General features: G+C 38.4%; 1 protein-coding gene across 2 annotated transcripts in view; it reads right to left on the bottom strand.

Annotated features, from left to right (window-relative positions):
* Positions 1-22,027, bottom strand: part of SGTB (small glutamine rich tetratricopeptide repeat co-chaperone beta) — a 28,732-nt gene extending 6,705 nt beyond the window's left edge. Inside the window, exons 1-8 of one of the 2 annotated variants that reach the window (XM_072416353.1) lie at positions 21,953-22,027; positions 13,514-13,644; positions 9,779-9,882; positions 4,346-4,424; positions 3,558-3,657; positions 3,048-3,152; positions 1,719-1,857; positions 105-167 (exon numbers count right to left, since the gene is read on the bottom strand). In XM_072416353.1, coding sequence (XP_072272454.1) covers positions 105-167; positions 1,719-1,857; positions 3,048-3,152; positions 3,558-3,657; positions 4,346-4,424; positions 9,779-9,882; positions 13,514-13,613 — 690 coding nt within the window. In that variant the 5' untranslated portion in view covers positions 13,614-13,644; positions 21,953-22,027. Of the gene's footprint in view, positions 1-104; positions 168-1,718; positions 1,858-3,047; positions 3,153-3,557; positions 3,658-4,345; positions 4,425-9,778; positions 9,883-13,513; positions 13,645-21,943 lie in introns of both variants that reach the window. The other variant, XM_072416354.1, reaches the window with a different exon arrangement.
* Between the last annotated feature and the right edge of the window lie 1,130 nt (positions 22,028-23,157).

The raw sequence follows: 23,157 nt of genomic DNA, 5'->3' as shown, positions 1-23,157 counted from the left end.
CATGTACTCACTTAGGTTAGGTATTTTAGCTTGTTTCAACTGAATTTACTTAGTAAGGATAAAAATAAATATAAAATATACATATCAGTACAGGAACATCTCACCATGCTCACAAATGCTGGGTTATTCATGAGGCCTCCCATATCAAATCCCCATCCAGCGCTTGTCTACAGATAGAAACACACAGGTAATTATTACAAGATGCATACAATATAACCAGCTAATAATATTTCACTGGCTCAAACTGGAACAGCATTTAGATATGGCAAACTTTTTTTTACTTTCTTCTGGATCATCACAGGGTTTAGTAATCTGGGGATGCAGGTCTTTAATGCATTCTTTGTATTTTAGTTGAACGTGGTGGCCTTGTTTCTTTTTTACCTGGATTATGTATCAATGTAATTGATAATACCAGCCCTATAATACAGGCATACCATGGAAAAGACTTTCAGGAAGCCATGCAAGACTTTCTTTAATCTTCTAATGACTGTACCTCCCATCACCCATATATATATATATATATATATATATATATATATATATATACACAATAATTAAAGTAATATTAAAGTGAGTAAAACTTATTTGATAAAAGGGCACCATTGTGGCTCAGTAGTAGCACTCTGGCCTTTCCTTCTTTAGGACCTAGATTCGAATCTCTACCAGGACACTATCTGCATGGAGTATGCAGGTTCTCACTGTGTTTGCGTGGGTTTTCTGGGTACTTCGGTTTCTTCCCACATCCCAAAAACATGCAGGTAGGTTACCTGGTTTCCCCCAAAAACATTGACCTTACATTGTATTGAAGACATATGTTTATGGTAGTTACATTAGATTGTGACCCCCTTTGAGGGACAGCCAGTGACATGACTATGGACCGTGTACAGTGCTGCGTAATATGTCAGCGCTATATAAATACTGTGTATTAATAATATGAGTATGCTACCTGGTCTATCTTCAGGTCATCCTAAGACATTACCCTATTTTAGGATGATGTTGGTCAGTTTTTTTAGTAGCATTATTTACAACCATCTAACAATGTTTTCAATTTACAATGGTAAGAGTTTGCAACTTTAAATGCAACTTTAAAAGTAGGACTATGGCATCATGTTAAAAACACTTCATTATATGTGTAACTGCCCTTACGGCTTTCTCTTACAAAATCATTCAAACACCCGCTGATCCTGCCCGTGAAGTCAGTCAGGTAAAGGAAGGTTTTTTATAATTAATATTAATAATATGAGGTTGTGCACCACATAGTAACTTAACTCAGGACTTGTTTGTGATAAGAGAATTTAGCTATGCTTTAATTTAGGTAGCTTCTCTGACACAAATACGATTGCCTTACAAATATTTTTAGGAATAAACTCTCTTTTAATGCCTTAAAGTGTTGCACCTCGCAACGGGGTTCATTTACTATAGAGGTAGAGCATGTTCACTTTACAAAGTCAATTTTTACTTCACTTAATGAATAAGGTGAAGCTATGGTAACTTGACTCAATCTTAACCCAACATCAAACAAACATTCTTTTTTTTTTTTTTTTTTTTCACCTAATTCACTAAAGCCAAGTAAAAATTTACAAAGTGAACATCCTCTTCTCTTACTTCTTAAGTAAAACAAGCTCCTAATATCTATTTTGTATATCAGCAGCAAAATAACTTACATTTTCTTCTATCACAGCAGCACATTAAAACTTTACAAGTCAAGGTGCACTTACAGGGCTGGGAACTTGTCTGACTTTCTGTTCTGCTATCTTCAGATAGGTTTTATAGGATTCATTTTCAGGATCTAAATCCAAGGCTTTCTGGTAGCTGCTAATGGCTTCTTTGTATCGGTTTAAGGCTGCCAGGGCTCGTCTGTACACAAATGACAATATTAGATATAATTTATTAGGCTTTACAAAGTCTTATTTCACAATTTACAACCACATTAATTAACCTTGTATTAAAATAAACCATACAACCAGAGCCAAAACTTTTGTATTTTTCACAGATGTAAAACCCTTGTAAGGTTTTGGTTTATGGTCTGTGTAACCATTGGGAAGATTTACCTCCAATTTATGTCTTAGTGACCATGGTTTACCAGTACATGAAGTGATAGGAAATCCAAAATTGCTTGGTTATCACTAGAAATATCACTAGCTAGTGTCAGAAGTATGGAGTAAATCTATCCAAGAGAACTTTCTCCCACTTCCTTTCCTGTATCTGGGACAAGAATTTAAATGAAATCTTCCCTATGGGTCACATGCAGAAAAAAATATTCCATTCTTTATCCTAGCCTATAACGATCAATTTATAATGGAGAATGATTCGATATAGGTTGATAGATTGATATCTACTGTCTGTTATTTACTGCAACATAATCCTATTCACAATATTAGATTGTGGCATGTGGCCAGCGAAACCTCAGAGTTTTTGACAATTCACATGACCAGGCTCTTCTCCCAGCTTTTTATCTTTTCAACATCCATTCATTTTAACAAGCTCCAACATATCCATTGTTCCTTTTTTAAGCAATGGTGTGGCTCCAGTGTCCCTTAAAAAGGACCTAATATTTAGCTCTTTTCAGGATTAATTTGTAATAATAATTTTATTATAATTAAATATAAAAATAATAATAATATTATAGTTAAACTTGCTAACACGGGGCTATGGGCTCATCTGACAGTACTGATGCTTAGTGAATGACCCAGGACTGTTACAAGGAATAAGTTCCTAGTACAAAGTGGTTGTAGGAATGGATACTAAAGTAAACCCTTTGTTTTGCTTGGCACTGATATAATACAGGTTTGCTTTAAACACCTTTATCCACATTGTATGTGGAAGTTGTTACTGTAGGTATGAGTGCATGTGACTGCTAAAAGAATGTGCAGGAACAGGTACAGCAGTTTGTAAACACAATATTCTACATTCTAATAGACATGATGTCTGACAAAACAGGAACAAAACAATGTGAACAATTTACACAATGTAAAGAATGTACAAGCACTGTCTATTCACAAAATAATACAATGGAATTAAAAAAAAAACATTAGGTGATCTCTTACCCCATTCTTCCATAGGCTTTGCTGTATTTTTCATCAATTGATATGGCTTTTTCACAGTCTGTTATTGCGTCTTCATGGTGACCCAGCTGGCTATGTGCGGCAGCCCTGGAATACATGCAAAAATGTAAAAAAAAAAACAGTCCAACAGAAGGCTTTTTATTATTATTATTATTATTATTATTATTATTAATAAACAGGAATATTTAGCGCCAACATATTACGCAGCGCTGTATATTAAATGGGGACTTGTAGAATAAATGACAGACAGATACATACAGTGACACAGGAGGACCCTGCCCCGAGGAGCTTACAATCTATATTATGAATGCTATTCTGTGAAATGAGTCACCACATTTATTATAAATTACATTTTGTGGACAATTTCCTGTTAGTTATAGCCTTGACAATGACCCTGATTGGCTCCATACACCATTGGCCCCTCTGGCACACAGTGATATTCTGATACAAGTACACACAACATCACAAAATCATCTAATAGAGAAATTGTACCTGTTGCAGTAATATACAGCATTGTTCGGGTCTAACTCAACCGCCTGTGAGTAACATTCTACAGCAGCTTCATAGTTCTGCTCCTTCATGTGATTATTACCTGTATCATAAACATGCTTGAGTTAGAAAGTACAAAGAGAAATGGAATTGTTTCCAAATAAATGTTCTCTCTAACGCTAATTTAATAAAAAATAAACCATAGAATAGGTATAGAAAATTGCTTACATTAACATCATTAAATGGTTTCCTAATGTTTCTATTATAATGTATCTTTTATCCAGATGCCTATTATATATACAACATAATTGTATATATAATGTGTTTCATCTATTAAGCATTGCCACAATACTAAAGTGATTTTATGGAGGTTTGAGCTTTGTGACTTCATTTTTAAGTGAACATAAAGAGAAATTGTAGAGGTGATTATTGTAGAAAGACAGCAACCTGAAAATATATTGAATTTCAGAATTCCTCCTGCAAAACAGCAGTGCAGTTCCTGGTATGTGAACCTCGGGACCCCTGTGACTACAGCCTTATAGCTTTATAACTGCAGTGTCAGGTCTAACGTACTGCTGCCTCATCAGATTTGGAGTAAGGTTTGGTGTTATTCATTGTTTTTCAGGAGGAAGCAAACTCTGTTTCTACCAAGATAGCTGCCTCTACATACGCAGCAGAGAACATGGCATGGGAGAAGGATGAGCTGCAGAGAACCTACAGCAATCCTGGTGCCTGCTCCTTTGCCATCTGTCTGCCATTTTTGAGCACAGTGCATGACATAAACAGCCTACCTTCATCTTTCAGCTGTTCAGCCTTTTCTATATCAGCTGGGGAGACTGAGGGGGATTCTGCTGGTGTCAGTTCATCATTCTGCAGAAAGCAACACATTTTAGGTTTGACACAAAATGCATAAACAGATCATCAAAGAATCAAGTGAAATGAAGGAGAAGCAAAGCAATCATAATATACTAATTTTTGCGTTGAAGCTCAATCAATATGTTCTTATGGTAAAGATGATTGGAATCCCTCATAGTAATTCTGATACTAGGGTCCCTCGGTCTGACGGGCCAGACTAACATAGATCAGAAACAAGTGGAAGCTGCATAGTGATGGCCTTATTTCTCACACTCCTGCCCTGCTTAAGGCAATAACTCAAATTAATTGTATTTACACTGCTTGCAATCAATATATTTATATTCAATGTATCCATGATTAGTGATCTAAGCTAAGTGTGTGTCATTGTGCCTGACTACTCGTTGATATATGGAGAAAAGCACAAGCTGCCAAACTTCAGCTGAAAATGGTATTTATGAGTTAATGTAAGGATGAATTTCTCCATAGTGCCTACATTTACAAAGGTAAGTGAGTGCTTGCTGTATAGCTTCTTTACTGTGTATTAAGTATCCTTAATATTTGTCCATGACCTGCTCTTTTTGCAAGGTAAGGCTGCAGGTTTACCTTGCAGTGAAAATAAAGTTCCACTTTAAAAATGTGACATCAGGCAGAAAAGTGCAGGTGTTGTCCCTTCTATTAGAATTCTTACGTGCCTGATCACCGCCCTATCTGTCAAATTTCATTGAGCTGTGCATGTGAGGGATACCCAGTAACTGAATGAACTTACATCTCAGCCCGGCCAATCAAGATGACTGAAGATCAGAATGCGAAAGAGGAGATAGTGAAGGCACCCATGAAGGAACATGAGGCTAAGTAAGTATCCCCAGGGTTATCCCCCCAACTAGTAGTACATACCCAACATTTTCCTTTCTCACCCAACCACTCTATTCAGCTAACAGAAGCAGGAGAACCCAAAAAGTGTAAGCTACAGGTCACTTACCCCACGGGTCATAGATTACGCTAAGCTATGTACTCTCCTTGTGTGACTGCACTGGTAATTCACCCAGCACCATCACATGGAATAGGTCACATTCCCTTTAATACCTTGAAGTATCTGCAGGGGGGTAATGGAAACTTAAGTATGTGCTGCTGGGCAGGGGGCTAATTATCCAGACCTATTGCCTTGCAGTATATCAGCAATGGTTGCCCATGAATGTCAATGTAAAGCTTTGGCTAATGACAAATGTACACACCATTAGCACCAATATATACCCCTTACCCATACTTTGAATTTCTTTAAATTAAATAATGGCTTAAAGACACTGAGTAATTTTAAACATGCAAGATTTTATAAATAATGACTTAGTATTTACAAGCTATAAAAAATAGTAGGGTATGTTTTCTTGTACATGGGTCCAAGGAGAAAAACGTCAAAGCAAATCTAATGTTTACCTAGGACATGTAATCCTTTAGAATGATTTTGCTTCTAGCAACTAAGACAACAACCTCTTATCCTTCCAAATAAAGAAACCAACTCTGGCATTTTAAGATTTCCCTGGATGTCACTGACAAGAAAACCTGGGGCTCTATGGATGTGATCACGATTAATTAGTAAATCAAACGTTAAAATGAGAGGATTGACTAACTCTGAAATGTTCCCAACTGATTCCTATTGGAATAAGTCTAAGACCTAATTAGACTCCCACTTGTAAAGGATAAATATAGAAAAAGCCATATTTAGGAATTCATTCAAACTTACACAAAAGATGCGAATAGCCATTTATACATTGACCATATTTATCCAGTGGTGTAGGAACAGGACTTGCAGGGGCCTCAATAGGGACCGGGCTCTCTATTCCAGAGGGCCTATAGGGACCCTTCTCTTGACCACTGTCCAGCTGGTAATTGTTGTACACAGGGTTAACAAAGGATATCTTCCACCATTGGATTCCTCCTCCCAGCTCTACAACATATGGTGTCAGAGCCCAGCAGAAGAAGACAATAGTAGGTGATCTCTTCTGCCGACTGAATTTACAACAGTGATCAGCCAATACGGTTAAACTTGCATGTGACCTGCGGAAGGGTCAAAAAGAAACAGAGCGCTGGGGGCTCCTGATGTGAATGTAGGATTCTGATGTAAAGGTGTGAAATTGGAGAAATTGATGTAAAAGGGGAAGCTGTGGTAATTGGGGAGTTTAATGTTAAAGGAGGGGGGCATCCTGATGTAAAGTGGAAGACTCTGTTTTGAAGGGGTGTTTCTGATATAAAGGTTAGGTCCCAATTTGAAGACACAGTCCTAATACGAAGGAAAGGACTCTGATGTAACTTAGGTCCATAGCTTCGACTGTATTTAACAAAGGATTAAGGAACAGTATTAGACAATTCGGTAATTTCAATAAAAAACTGAATATCAGTATTATCTCCCTGACTTTGTTAAGCTGAATAGATACATAATGGGAAAAAATGATATCTTCAGATGTGACCATAATAAATGGAATCTATCAAGCTCTAGGTAAAGTAAATATTTAACATATTTTACTCAGTAATTATTCAAAGTGTATGTCCAGCCAACTTTTATTTTAATTTTTATAAAGTGCAAGGAAATAATAACACCCCTATTAGGGTATATCTTGCTTTTTGCACTCCACTAGAAAGATTTACCTTCATTTTCTGTCTCAAAGACTCAACAGATAATGAGAAGAAATACTTTTCAAAGTGGACACATTTTTCATCCCAGGAAGGATTTTCCCTCGCTCATTGTTTTGATGACAACTAAAATGTTGGGTTTCCTCTAACTTGTTGTCTTAGTAGTCAGCAGGACAAATAAAGGGGTAAATCTCCCCAGCAGAAACACAGACAACAATAGCAACTTTATCAAAAGCGTGAAAAAGGGAGTACGTCTTCCTATCTAAAACCCTCTAGAACATTTGGGGTTTTGATGTTAGGTTGTTGGATTAGAACTTGGATTAGAATTCTGCAAGTTAAGTGACTCTTGTTTGGCTATCTCCTGTCACTAGGTAGGGTTACTGGCCTTAGTGAGAGGGGGACAAATAATTAGGTAAACTTATTTCTTCACTACTTATTTATTGGAGTTGGCACCCAATGAGAGAGGTAGTAAAAAGGAATAAATGCCAGAAGAGTTGGGGGCAGGGGGGACGCTGTCAGGCTGAAGGGCCCTGGGACTGATCTGGGGCCAGCAAGGTGAAAGCAAGACATCTCCTGGGGTTTGAGGGCTTTTGATGTTCCCTGTAAAGGCTTAAGGAAAAGAGGAGGCCCATTGAAGCATTGACGTTGACTTTGAAAATTGTCATGTTCAAGAAACCAATTTAAGATGAGTTAAATTTTGTGGCCCATTAATCTCCTAGACGTAGCTATCAGAAAATAGGTACATTGCAATCATAAAGGGTTGGACAACAACAACTGTAGCCTCAGGTGCCTGTTCTTAGCTGGCAGGAGTGGTACCTGGTGGTCTCCTGTTGCTGTAGGTTCAACTTCTGCATAAGACAAATGGGTGGTCATTTGAGCTACTGTTGTCTTTCTATCAGCTTAAACCAGTCTGTCCATTCTCCTTTGATCTCTGGAATCAACAAGGCATTTTTGCCTGGAGGACAGTTGCTCACTGGAAAATGTTTCCCTTTTTCAGAGCGTTCTCTATATACCCTACATGGCATGCATGGCATTGCTACATGGCAGCACGGTGGCTCAGAGGTTAGGTCAGGACACTATCTGCATGGAGTTTGCAGGTTCTCCCCATGTTTGCTTGGGTTTCCTCCAGGTACTCCGGTTTTCTCCCCCATTCCAAAAACAGTTAGGCTACTTGACTTTTCCCAAAATGACTATGGTATGGACATTAGATTGTGAGCCCCTTTGAGGGACAGGTAATGATATGACTATGGCTTTTGTAAAACGCTGCCTAATATGTCAGCTCTATATAAATACTAGATAATAATAATATAAATATTATAAAAAATATTTGTGTTAACAAGAAGTTGAACAGGTGTACCCAATAAAGTGACTTGTGAATATATATATATATATATATATATATACACACACTATACATATATACACATAAATATAATTATAGTAAAGCACAGGTATAAGACAATTTTTTTAAAAAGTTTGGAAAATAAACACTAAGTGATTTATTTGTATTTCTATATTATTACTACGGTACTTTGGGATGCTTATTTTTCCTCTAGTGAAAATGATGCTTAGAACCTCTTAGCCACATTTTCTATGACACTTAAGGTATGGCGGGTAAAGTCAGAGCTATTTATGTCTGCTTTTTTAAATCAGAAATCACAGCTTGCAATCTCTTCACTGAGCTACTAAGCAATGATTATCTCAGTTTGGAAATCAATGAGATTTTGTTCCAATCCTGTTGGATATTTTGGTTTTGCCTACACTGAGGCATACAGTTGCAGATCAGTGCAGCTTTAACCCTAGCTAGCTTTAGCTGCAATCACTTTTCCAACCTTTGTTCACTCTGAAGCAAGGAATGAAGTTGGCCACACAGAAACTGTATGACTTAGTCCGGATTAGCTTTTCTCAACCTTTTCAACATGGGGGAACCCTTAAAATAACTTTCAGGTTTTCTGGTAACCCCTACTATAATTACTATATCCTCAGCTCTCAGTACATTAGTGTGGTGGTCAGTGATCAGGGCACCCCTAGCTAGAGAAACCATAGGGTTCCACGCAACCTTGGTTGAGAAACACTGGCATGGGTAAATGCTGACTGTGTTGGAAAACATTTCTAAAAAGCATTATATATACATATGTGAGATTCCTTGTTTTATAAATAGAGCCCAGCGCCTCTAAAATTGATCTTAAATGCAGACAGCACACTGCACTTGCCCAATAATGTAAGTCTGTAAATTGTGGGGTGACAATCCATTGATATGCTGACTGACGTTTATTAAAGTCCAGTCACCTAACATGACCCCTGCCCTCTTTACTAAAGTGTCTGCATCAATTTATAAACACGTTGTAACATAATTATAATTAAAATTACACTGCGAAATTTTGGCTAGCACAGACAGAATGAACATAAAGCAACTCTAGTACATAAAGCATGATAATCCAACAAATAATACAAAATAAATTTAGTATCTTTACCTTATACTTTGATTACGGGGTGGTAGAAATAGACAAAGTGGAATCTGGTATGCTTTTTCCTATTATGAACAGGTTAACTGATGCCATACAGACAACAGGAGCTCAGACCTTACATAGAGTTTCCAGGCTAATGCCAGACTTTCTAGATTGACACTCCAGGCTTGATATGATATACAGCACTACCTAATGTACTTCATGGTAATAGTATAAATAGTATAATATTAGTATAAACTGACAATGCACAGCAGTATTCAAACATTCAAAAATTACCTTAAAATGTGCTTGTGAAAATAGTTCTTCCAAGGAGTTTGGGGTAGAAAGATGTACGTCGCCTGGACTGATTTTAAAAACAGTCTCCAAACATTGCACTGCAACTAAAACAGAGGAAAAAAAGGTTTCTGTAATACAGCCTTACACAGGTTTATTATAAGTCAATGGGCCTGGTTTATTAAAGCACTCCAATACTGGAGAGGAAGTCTTTCATCATCGAAGCTGGGTGATCCAGCAAAACCTGGAATGGATTTCTTCAAAGTCTATTGCTAGCAAATATTTTGAATCCTGGACCCAATTTATTCCAGGTTTGCGGGATCACCCAGTTTCCCTGATGAAAGATATCTTCTCCAGTTTTGGAGTGCATTAATAAATCAGACCTAGTATGTATGCTGTTAGTTTTTTATTACTACTGTACTATTTACTTATTACCCATTGTGAAATGTCCTTTATGTTGTGATCTGATTGTGGGAAGTGTGTTCACCGAATATCAATTTGGTTGGCAAAGTATTAACCAAAGGATTTCCAGCTACTCCAAAAAGCCATTTGATTATCCATTTGTTTCTAACCAATAACAACAGATGTTCCATGTGGTCAGCTGACAGGTCTGCCGTGGCTTTATTAGTGGAATCACAAGTCACATACCTTAAGGTTGGTCACTCCGTGACTAGAAGGACAAGGTTGTTGCGTAAAGGTAGGCATACACTATGCAAATTATTTCTTAATGTTAGTTTTAATCGATATTATCTCATCAATCAATATTTCTATAAACAGATCTGTGCAGTGATCCATCATGAAAGCTTTGCCTTCCTGCATTAAGACTTGTCACTGCTACTCTTGTGGAAGGGACTGATCTTGTATCTGCTCACTTCGGTTGATGTTTCAGGCTCATGTAGTGGGAGAATCTGTTGGGTCCTTTCTATTTCTCTGCATATATGTGCAGCACAGTAATAATGCCTCTTTTACAGGGTAATACTGAGGTTTTCAACAGCATTTGTTGCACACATGGTGAATGCATACCCTATGTGGCTTTTGAGAAATGTTTGCATAAAGTTGGCTTCTCTTTTTTTCAATGCTCTATGTTTTAAATGGGCCCTGAGTGTCCTCTATTACAATGCCAGTCTAATAGACCACCATTGCAGGTCTATGACTTTATGTCTCCACTAAACAAAAATGAACATTTTATCCTTGCAGTGCAAGGGGTGGGAAACCCACTGTGAGGGTAATTTATAGAATTTCTGCACTTCAGCTACCAGTTTCTTGCTGCCAGGAATTTAGTTATAAAATGATTTACATCTCAGCAAGCATGTTATGTATAATCAGTCAGATATATATAAATAGAGTGCACTGTATGATAAATGAGGTCACCTTTGCAGTAGGGCAAAAAAAAAGGAGAACTCAGCAATGTGTTAGGAAGCCAAGCCTGTAACCTCTACTTGAATATAGATGCTGCAGAGGCGCAAGATCGGCTAGAATAGGATCTGGCAGCAGTGAGGTGGACAGGGAATTGTCAGGTCCTGTAATACCCCACATTTTCATTTTTTCTTTGAATGATTTCTTTTCCACATATCATGAAAATATTGAGTCAAAACAAAAGAAAATTATACTACACATGCTACAACCCTATCAGAAAAATGTCCATTTTTTAAAATCAATTAAAAATGACTTTAAATGGCCACAGGTTAACAGTTGGATTTTGTGGATGCAACACACACGATATAAATAGATATATAAATTGTACAAAAATATATTAAATATATAAATTGTACTGAAACATGTAGAATGAATCTTTGCTTTCAAATGCGCATTTCACTTGCAAATGTATATATTTAAAATTAGCATAACTTCGCCTCATTCATTGGACCTTATTTAATAAATCTCTCCAAGGCTGGAGACAAAACACTTTTATCAGTAAAGCTAGTTGATCCACAAAATCTCAAATGGATCTGGTCCAGGGTTGAAAACATTTGCTAACAAATAGTAAATGACTTTTAAGCTTTCCATTCCAGGTTTGCTGGATCACCCGTCTTCACTGATGAAAGTGTATCTTCTCCAGTCTTGGAGAGCTTTAATAAATCAGCCCCAATAAGTTAAATGAAAACTCACTTTGAAAATTGAACATTAAGCCCAATAGTTAGATCTTGCTCAATGCATAACCTCTCTTTGAAATTGCACAGCTTCATCAAGTATAGTGAAAAGAAATTGATTTGGACATTTTATAAGTTTTAAATAAAACAAATACTTTTGGTGGTTACCATTGGTCATGCTCACCCCCTACATGCACACTGTGTTTACATTAGTCACATATCTTAAGATCCAGGATATTCTGGCAACACAAATTACACTCTGGATGTGCATTCTCCTTTGAATTTAGCTACAGTTCTGTAGTACAAAGAACTACCTGACAATGGGTCTACGTTATTAAACCTCTCCAAGGCTGGAGAGGATACACTTCCATCAGTAACTTGGGTGATCCAGCAAACCTGGAATAGATTTCTTAAAAGTTATTTCCTATTTGTTAGCAAATGTTTTCAACCCTGGACTAGGTCCATTCCAGGTTTGCTGGATCACACAAGTTTAATAATGAAAGTGTATCTTCTCTTGTCTTGGGGAGCTTTAATAAATCAGGCCCATTATGTCAATTAAATGGGTTGTTTGGATAGGACCTCACATTTTCTGGTAAATCAAAAGGAAAATGTACAGACATTGTACAATCAGATGATAAAGTGTGGTCAGTCAAACAGAAATTGCTGCTATAAAAAAACACACTCACCATCTGCGTTTGTACGAGTTACAATCATGCATTTTCATCCTCTGCCATTGTTATGAAGAGGCATGGTGATGCAATAAATTTTGGAAATGCATGTCAATGCATTGCATTGATGTATGGTAAAGCAGAACTAAACCTGCTATACTCACCTGTCCCTATCTTATTCTTTCCTCTCTTCTTGTAGACAATCTTTGACCATCTTGATTGACCGGGCCAGGTACGAGGCAACTCCCATGTGTCTTCCAGCACGTGCATGGGAAGCCGGGATTGCTGGGAGCGATCAGGCAGGTAGGAGGGATTATTGCAGAAGGTACATCACTTTTCCCTTTCTACAATAATGACCTGCCTAATTGTGGATTCTTAAAAGTTGAAAATGGCAAAGTATAAATGAGCACTGTGTCCTGTTAAAGGAAAAGCAAGCCATCCCTTAATAATAACCTGTACATACTTCACATAAAGCATTTTCTATTTGTAACCTTTACAGCTTAAAGTAGATGTAAACCAAACCCAAAAACATTTATTTTGAAATCAGTGAATCTGACATTCAGCACATATTATCTGAAGCCTGTGTGACAGGGTCAAATTAGGACAGAACTCGCAGACAAGGACAAATTGTTTTCACTCTATAACAGCAGAGACAGGCAGGATATCCAGGTAATATTTTAATAAAGAATAATTAAAAATCCATTAATTAAACAAAATTACTATTGAAAGTTTATATACAATTTTGGTAATTGCGTTTGTTCATACACGTCCATTTAAGATAATTTTTTACAATGCAGATATAACAAATCTATAAGCATGTCAACAAGCAGTTTTATTTAATGCATGAACCCTTCAGGAAGCCATTATTACGGAGCCGTCATCATGTTCTCAGTAACAATAACCTTTTACTATAAGGTTTAAGTGTTTTTTGCATGCTCCGGTATGGCTCTGAAACTGAACTGACCATGTTAATTATTTACCTTCTAAACTTTCTTGTTCATCTGCCGTGTAAACATCCCGCTGACTCTGCTCTCTTAAGAATTGGATGACTGCATACACCAAACGCTTGATGGATGACATGGTTTTCAGTAGATCGGCAATGCTTTAATCACTGTAACAAGGATAGAATTCAGAAATCTTAGAGATACAAAGGGAGAAATGTGTGCACTGTTCTGCCATAAAACATCATTTATAATTCCAAGCGACTGAAAGCACAAATGCAGATTCTCAGGACATATTTACACCATTCCATTGGGCTCCATTGCTTAGTGCAAGTCCAATGCAAAGACAAGCTGGAATGTATTGTTTCCAATAGGCCCATTTCATACCAAGGTGATACTTTCATGTGCATTGGGTAAATAAATGATGTAATACACTACAGAGCATCTAATGCTTATCCAGCCTGAAGGTCAAATGGTGAATAATTCCTTAAATAAATTATTCTCATATCTCTGCTTTATTTGTATAATACCAATATGGCACAACAGGTATGGGGGTTGATAATCTCTAACCCAATCACATACAAAAAAGCATACACACCCTCTCCATGCTGAAAGCAGCTGGCATGACCATCATCATTAAGTGGAACATTGAGATATGTCCCCAAAAAGAAGACCCCCTGCCTATACACAAAAATACCAAATGCTCATGGTCACTAGAGTCTTTGGCACCTCCAGTATGGAGGGGTGGGTGCATGGGTGGGCATAGGAGGTTACATGCAACCCACCAAGAACCTGATGAACAGATAGTGTGTGCCCCCCTCTTTCAGTGAATGTCTCCTTCACCTGTAGCGTCAAACACAGACAACCCACATCCTCCTGTTTTAATTTTTTTCACACATCAGCTTTGTAATACATGGCACTGCATTTGCTGGCATTCATTTGATATTGTGTACAGCTTTAAAACTTTTCAAAATCAGACCCAGAGTTTTTTTTATTTCTATAATTGTTCCAGGCCAATGACAAAGGAAGTCAACATGACAGCCAAGAAACTAACATTTTAAAAGAGGCCATTAAAGAAAGCCTCCATATTTCTTCCATGACAGGTTCCTTTAAAAGAGCTCAATGCACATCAGTTATGGCACCCTTGCTTTAGGATACCCTTAATGTTGAAAACCATGCAAGTTGATATTAGCATAGTGGGGATACTGGTCCATACACTCAATGTGTCAGGCTGGTATTGCCTGGGAAGGAGGATATTTTTTCAGCTATGGTATTGTAACCTAATAGCTTGGACTGCTTGGAGTTCTTGAATTTTTACGCACAGAAAAAGCCTCATATAATATTAATACCTTAGGAGGGAAATCCTAGATGTTAATTACACCTAAAACATTTCCTCTTTGGTGAATTCAGTGATAACATTACGTTTGCCACTTTTAATATGTGATTTTGCATTTAAATAAGCGAGGTTCATAAAATCCCCTCAATGGGTAAAATGTATGGTTGGTAATATTGTGAATAGAGTAAAAAATCTGACTCTCTGCAGAGTAGCTTTTATAAAATCAGTGCAATATTTTCAGTTGATGTTTGTATTTACATGCACTGTACAGAAAAGTAGTCCATGAAACGTTTGCTTACAAACATTTTCCCCAAAGTGGAAGAACTTTCAGCTTCTTTGTTTAGCAACCAAAGTTATTTGGTGCCCCTGGGGGACTTACCGTAATTGCACAATATGGCAAACTTACCTTCTAGTTTGTCCTTCTTCAATGATATTAGGCAATGTTTCTCAGCCAGGGTCTATGGAACCCTAAGAGTTCCTCAAGATCAGGAGTCGGCAAACTTTCATGGCCAAAAGGCCATTTCCAGGGTGAGTGGGAGCACACTAGACCGGACTCTGAGTCCCACCCTATTGGCTCCACCCACCACCAGGGAACGCCCCCTGAAGTGAAATCCCTCTCCTCTGTATGCATTTGATATTGTTACAATCATGCATTTTCATGCCCTGCCATTGTTATGAAGAGGCATGGTGATGCAATAAATATTGGAAATGCATGTCAATGCATTGCATTGATGTATGTTAAAGCAGAACTAAACCTGCTATACTCACCTGTCCCTATCTTCTTCTTTCCTCTCTTCTTGTAGACAATCTTTGGCCATCTTGATTGACCGGGCCAGGTACGAGGCAACTCCCATGTGTCTTCCAGCACATGCATGGGAAGCCGGGATTGCTGGGAGCGATCAGGCAGGTAGGAGGGATTATTGCAGAAGGTACATCACTTTTCCCTTTCTACAATAATGGGGAGAGGGATTTCCCTTCAGGGAGCTTTCCCTATTCACCGCGCCGGTGGAAGTATCAACACCGGCCGCGGTAAAAAGGGGAGTAACTGCAGGGAGGCGGCACCGGAGCTCTGGCTCCGGTAGTTCCCAACGCCCCCTGACCAATCTGCTGGCCTGAACCTGGCATTGAGCCGGATCAGCCAGTGGGTGTTAGGCCGGAAGGAACTACCGGCTAGGCCATATCTGACCTAAAGGCCGGAGTTTGTCGACCCCTGCTCTAGATGTTCCTTGGCCATTTCATATTACTTACGCTGGTATTTTGAGGACTAGAAATCAAGATAAATCTCCCTAACAGGAGCACTGTAAAAAAAAACAAAAAAACTGACATAATCCAACCACCCCTTACTTTGGATTTCATTGTGTGAACATAATAATGTAACATGTTCCATTGCTGATTTGTTTGTTAAAACTAGTCCTATTAGGTATTGTAGCCACAGAAATGAATGTGTAAGGAATCCTAACTCCGTTAGTGAATCACCCCTGAATGCTACTGGCAAGTCTTCTTAAAAGCAAAAATTTCCCCTACACATTTTTTTTATCATGTCCCGTTACTTAAAACCCTAGAATTGAAAGAAGAAAGCATTGTACTTTTTCCATATTACTTTTATAATTACTTATATAGATATTTGCCTGTAGTTTTGCCAGTTTACTTATATAATGCCATATTCCATATTACTTGTATAATTACTTTTATAATTATTTGCCTGTAGTTTTGCCAGTTGTCAAGCTACTGCATTTTACAGGATAGCTTGGCTCCATAGAAAGCTATGGCTAGACTGGCAGATCACCGATTCCCTATGCCCAGAGTTCTTTCATATTGGCATAATTGTACAGTATTGGTACAGTTTCATTAGTACGACTGAGGAAGCATTTTGGCCAAAGTAAGCACAGATTCACCCTATTTACTAACATGTACTTTGTTATGTAAACCTTTAGGCCGGATGTGGGCCTGATTTTTTAAAGCTCCCCGAGGCTGGAGAGAATAAACCTTCATCAGTGAACCTGGGTGATCTAGAAAACCTGGAATGGATTTCTTAAAGGTCATTTGCTAATTTTTAGCAAATCATTTTAATCCCGGACCAGATTCATTCCAGGTTTTCTGAATCTCACAGGTTTACGGATGAAAGTGTATCCTCTCTAGCCTTGGAAAGCTTTATTATTTTTCTGACTGGCCAGAGGTTGTGATGCGGTTAGTGCTTCCTTGCATCTATGAAACACTTTTTAGGGTGATACGCTACACCCATGGCACCTATTTGAGAATAATTGGGGTTGGTCCAGTACTGCTCACTGTAAAATATGCAGGTATAAAGGGCACCTCCAAAACTCCTTGACAGCAGATATGTCTGAAGGAATGCCTTTTTGAGGGCAAAGCACTGCATGTCCTCGTTCGGCCATATATATGCAGGCTTTTTAGGTGATTTACCCATTCCATTTTTGTATTTTGTTCTAGAGGCACAGTCACTTTAAAAAGAGGCAGACATATGGAGATCTGAGGAGGCCCCTGAGATAATATTTGAGTTATGTCCAAGGGAAGTACATTAGTATAATTCGCTTTACATAAATAAGTGCAGCTTGTTTCTGGAAGAGAATAAGCTGTATACACATTATTCAGTTGGCAATCAAATTCTGTAGGAAGAGGCTTGTGGCCTGCACTTCTTATGTTATTATTCAATAAAACAGTGCAAACTGTAACTAATAGCAAATCAGTAAAATAATAAAATAATATGATTTGTTGCTGGTTGTTTCTGAATGTTTATTATCTGCTAGCCAGTGGAAACAAAGGACTGAAGTAGAACCACCACAATTAGGTCATAACCTCTAGGTAACACATTCTAAACCATTTGGGGATCACAGACTTCCCACCATTTTAAGGCTATAATACAGGCAAATAACAATATAAACTGTATAAAGTAAAGTATATACACCATGGGTCGGCAAACTTTTATGACCACTAGGCCATTTTAGGAGTGGGCGGGAGGACACTAGGCCGGACTCTGAGTCCCGTCCTAATGTCTCCTCCCACCACCAGAGAACGGCCCCTGAAGTGAAATCCCTCTCCTCCTTATGCATTGCGAAGGAGAGGGATTTACGTTCATGGAGCGTTCACTATTTACCGTGGCCACAGAAGTATCAATGCCGGCCCTTTAGTAAATAGGGGAGCAACAGCAAGGAGGCGGCACTGGAGCTAGTTCCTAACGCCCCCTGACAGTACCGGCTGGCAACCCGCGGCTCCTGGCAATAGGCCGGATCCGCCAAGGGGGGGTTAGGCCTGAACGAACTACCGGCTAGGCCGTATCTGGCCTAAAGGCTGTAGTTGGCCGACCCCTGATATAAACTAAAGTATGTAAAGTATAAGTTATTGAACTGATGTACAGTCATGTGACATAGAAAGTACACCCTTTTTCAGGTCTAAGGCTTTACATAACAGGACATGATAAAAAATAAAAAATCATCTGTTCCTTAGCTGGTTCTAAAGTTACTTAAATCTAATCATGAATGTAAAATATACAACACATTCCACTGTGTCACTATTTATTGTACAAAAATTATATCAAAATAGAGAAGCCATGGGTGAACAACTAAGAACACCCCATGGTTCAAAAGCTTGTACAATCAGGTTTAGCAGCAACTTGTAATAATCTTTTCTGTATGACTTTATCTGTCTGTCGTATTGTTATGGAGGAATTTTGGACCACTCTTCTTTACAACATTGCTTCAGTTTTGTGAGATTTGTGGGCATTCATTTATGCAAAGCTCTTTACGTCCCCCTACAGCATTTCAATCAGGTTGAGATCTAGGCAATTGCAACTCCTTGATTATTTTAATTTTGTTATTATTATTAATAATATAATGTTATATTATTATTATAATGTTAATTATAATTATTAACTAGTATTTTATAAAGTGCCAACATATTACGCAGTGTTGTACATTAAATAGGGGTTGCAAATGCTGTATGACAGATACAAACAATAACACAAGAGGAGGGAAGGACTCTGACCTGAAGCGCTTACAATCCAAGAGGTGGGAAGTAACACACAATAGGAGACGAGATACGTAGTGGTGGGAAGTAGTGAGGGTTAGAAGACAGAAAAACACAGGTAGGAGAGTTTGAAAAGATGGAGTTTGAGTTCTCTTTTAAATGAGCAGAAGGTAGGAGCAAGCCGAATAGGACAAGGAAGATCATTTTAGGGAGTTGGGGCAGCTCTCGAAAAGTTTGGAGCCGTAGGTGTGATGAGGTTATGAGTTAGGAAATCATTAGTAGGTCATTGGAGAAGTCAAGAGAGCGGCTAGGGGATAATTTCTTTTACTAGGTTAGAAAAGTAAGTGGGACAAGAACTGTGGAGAGATTTGAAGTTTGATTCTAAGCTCCTGTGCTATGCCTTAAAATCCCTCCACAGCTCTTGTCCCATTTGACTTTCATGTTTAGCCATTCTGTTGTAGATTTTCTGGTTTCTTTAGGATTATTGTCCTGTTACATGAACCAATTTTGGACAGCCTTTAGCGGTCACACAGAGGCCTCACATTTGACTATAGAATCTTTGAGTATACAGAGGAGTTTATGGTCACCGCAATGATTGCAAGGTCATCCACCACCACTGTGCTTCACAGTTGGTCAGATGAGGTGTTTTTGTTGATGTACTGTGTTTGCATAAATGCATCCCTCTACATTATGGCTAAACATCTGGCAACCACTTTGGTTTTGCCCGTCCAAAGGACATTGTTCCAGAAGTCTTGTGGTTTGTTCAGATGAAACATTGCATCAAGACATGGTGCCATATTCTTTTTAAAGAGAAGATTTCTCCTGGCAGCCCTTTCAAAACAAGCCATACTTGTTCAGTCATTTTCTAATTGTTCTGTCATGTAAAATGCTAAACGAAGCCTGTGGAGTCTGAAATAAAGGTCTTGGGTTGCTTGATTTCTCTGAGCATTGCAAAGTCTGACCTTGTGGTGCTTTTGCTGGGACGTTCACTCCTGGGAGGATTGGCAACTGTCCTGAACATTTTCCACTTGTGAGTAATTGAATGATGAATTTCAAATTGTTTGAAACTGGCCTTATACATTTTCTCAGATTGATTGGCAGCAACAATTGCTTCTCTAAAATCATTGTTAATGTCTTTCCCCCTTGGCATTGTGTTAGCATACACCTGATTGCTGCATACCAACTGACTGCCAAAACATCTGCTTTTATAAAGGTGATCATACTAACTGATGATCAGTGCATTTAAAGAAAGCATCTTACTGCTACTTACCCTTACTTCCTATGTAAGGTAAGGGTGTACCTAACTCTTTACACACTGCTTTTGGGTTTTGACTTAGTCTTTGTTAAATAAATGATGATATAGTATAATATGTCATGTGTTGTTCATCTTGTGTTTTATTTCTCCCATTTTAAGACCTGCTAAGAACCAGATGATTTTTATTATGTCCTGATACATAAAACCTTAGATTGAAGGAGGGTATACTTTCTATGTCACATGACTGTACATCAATTTAATTAATATGGCCTAAAATACAAATTTAAATTTGCTGACATTTGTGGCATGACTGTGTTAATATTAGTATTGGACAGAGAATATTTATTACCTAAATGTTGTATTTGTATTGTATTTCCCAATGATACTAAAAATGTCACCTGAAGATTGAGGTTAGTGTTGAGGGCTAGATTAAATTTAGAGGTTAGTATGAGGATAAAGCAAACCTGTGGCTGGGTCAGGATGATAATAAACATGCTTCAGTGTTTAACCATAAAATGTTTTCATGCCAGGTGGTAAGAAATTGTAGGCAGGTGGTGGCCCCTGTATTGTGACCCAACTCTTCAGTAACCACCCAAAAACAGTCGAGTGATTACTGAAAAGTGCCGGGTGGTGCGCCCCACTTAAAGGGGCTAGGGAGAACACTGTGCTTGTTGTGGTAACAACATATAGCATACCCTTTTATTTACCCCTAATGCTGCCTGGAGCATGCCAGATTTTGATTGTCATAGTTAGATTCCCTACTATGGGTGTGCAGAGGTATACATTAAGGTAAGGGGGTCAGTAAGTGAATATCATTCTTTGAGGGTTTGACAAATTCATTTTGCAGATGAGAAAAGTATATAACACGTGCAATCAAGGTAAACTGTGCTGGTAAGCTGTGTAAAGAAATTTCTAGCAATAAAAACAAACAAACCATTGAAACCATTGAGATGAAAACTAAGAAAAGCACCTAATGCTGATTTGTCACCCTACACACATCGCAAAAATGTTAAATAAGAATTTTCCCGAAAGCTGAATCTTACTACTGCTGTGATACAAATGCTCACTTATTTCACCATTGCTCTTGGCCCCTGGTAGTCCTGAATCCACCATCATAAAACAGCAAGTTTGCACCCTGAGTGGATATGATTTTTTTTCTTAATGAATTGCTCAAAGACTGGCCTCATGCCTAAATATTGCTGCAAACAAAACTACAAATACTGCTGGATTAAACTGCTTGTGTACGCGGCTTTTCGATGCATGCACTACTTAAATATGCAATAAATAGAAAACAGCACTTGCAATGTCTTATAACAAGGGGATGGTGTATGTCTGAGCAGCCCAAGCCTACCTGAACACCCTTAGTCCATCAATGACAACAAAATCATCTAAAATGTATCATTCCTGATGATCATATTATAAAATCTGAATCCTGGTCTGGGTATAGCATGAAATAAATACAACATTACACAAGTAACTTCCATCATGCCCAAGCTCTAAATATGACACAGCTTCGTCCTATAGTACATGGACTTTGCATTATATGCCCATGCATCCAAGAATTAGGACACAGCATCACTTACGTAAGGCATAGTCATTTTCTAACATTGCCAGCCCTCCTGATCATGAAGAACTAAAATACCCTAAATAGGGACAATAATGACATCATTCAGCAAGTTCCTATTTTACTCTACTCCCAATCACATGCATGCATTCACACCAGCTGTTGATAGCATCATTAAAATTGGGATGTAAAGAAGGCTATCTCCAATGCGTATGCTGTATAGCCATTTCCCCAGGAGCCTGAATAAGCAGCAAGTGTAGGGCCTGATCAATTGTCAGCATGCTGGGCACAGCGCATCCAATGCATAGTAGCAGCACAAGCAGCCTTCCTTACCATACACACCTGCAGCAGAGCAGTCTATGGACTGAATAGAATAGACTGTATCACAGAGGGAGGCTCCTTGCTGACAATCATCAGCTCTCAGTCACAATAGGTCCACTGTGAAGAAATCCCTCCCTGCCACTACCCCATCAGTTACATTCATTAACCATTCATTCACCATTCCGCCAAATGGCCATTAACCACATCCTCTACCATCGCTTCATCTACACAGACCTCTTAGGCACTTGGACACATTCATTCCTCACCATGGCTATATCCAGACATTCTGCAGCTGGATGACATTACTATGCTTTAAATGCTAATTTAATATTAAACTCTCTATTATAGGTTGAAAGGGATTTTTGCTACATGTAATCATAGCAAAAATCAGAAAAAGAAATGTGTAGCCTTCCTTTGCTTTTGAAATGCTAGTTTGCTAGTTTATCATTTGCTAGCTCAGATTATGTGATGTAGCTAAGAAGAGATACAAAGGATACATTCACAAGATATACAAGAAAAGAAAAATGCCCTTCAGGTTGCCCTTAGGCCCATTTCAGTTTTCTTCAGTCATAGCACTGAATTGCATTGTCAACCATGCAACCAAATGCTTCCATTCAAATGTATAGGAACGTGTGGGAACCACACAATGTATGTGGTTGTGGAATGTTGCATTTGTGTTGCAGCTGTGGTAGATTGTGGCGCAGTTTCTTGAAGCTGCATGACGCTTCTGGACCTGTGGTTGCTTTTTCTCATTTTGGAGGAAGAACTGCACGGCACACACAAGGGCAATTAATGCAAAGATATTAACCTGTGGTGTGATTTGCTCCTTTGTAGCAACTTCTGCTTTATTCTTCCTTATGCCGTTAAAATTTTGTGCATGGAGCTCTTTCGGGCAGCCATTGAATACAGCAATGATATGATGATGTGGGAAGAACTCTTGTGAGGCAGGGGCTCAAATTGAAGTTGGTTGCAATATACTTCATAAAAGCTTCTGCAACAGAGGCAGAGTACACCTAAAGCAAGGTATCTCAGATAAGCATCGAGGGACCTAATTGTAACATTTAAAGCTAAACTCTACTCAGCACCTTAAAAGTACCCTCAATCGTCCCTCTCCACTTGTTTAGGGTCCCTTCCTAATTTTTTAATTGACCTGTGCTTAATCCCTCTTCTCAGTCTTTGTGACCTCATTGCGAAGGCTGCAAAAGATCCATCCTTGAGAGTCGGAG

This window comes from Pyxicephalus adspersus, chromosome 6 (genome assembly GCF_032062135.1).
Source record: "Pyxicephalus adspersus chromosome 6, UCB_Pads_2.0, whole genome shotgun sequence".
Lineage (NCBI taxonomy): Eukaryota > Metazoa > Chordata > Amphibia > Anura > Pyxicephalidae > Pyxicephalus > Pyxicephalus adspersus.
Note: the sequence above shows the minus strand (reverse complement) of the source record. Positions and strands in the feature narration are given on the sequence as shown.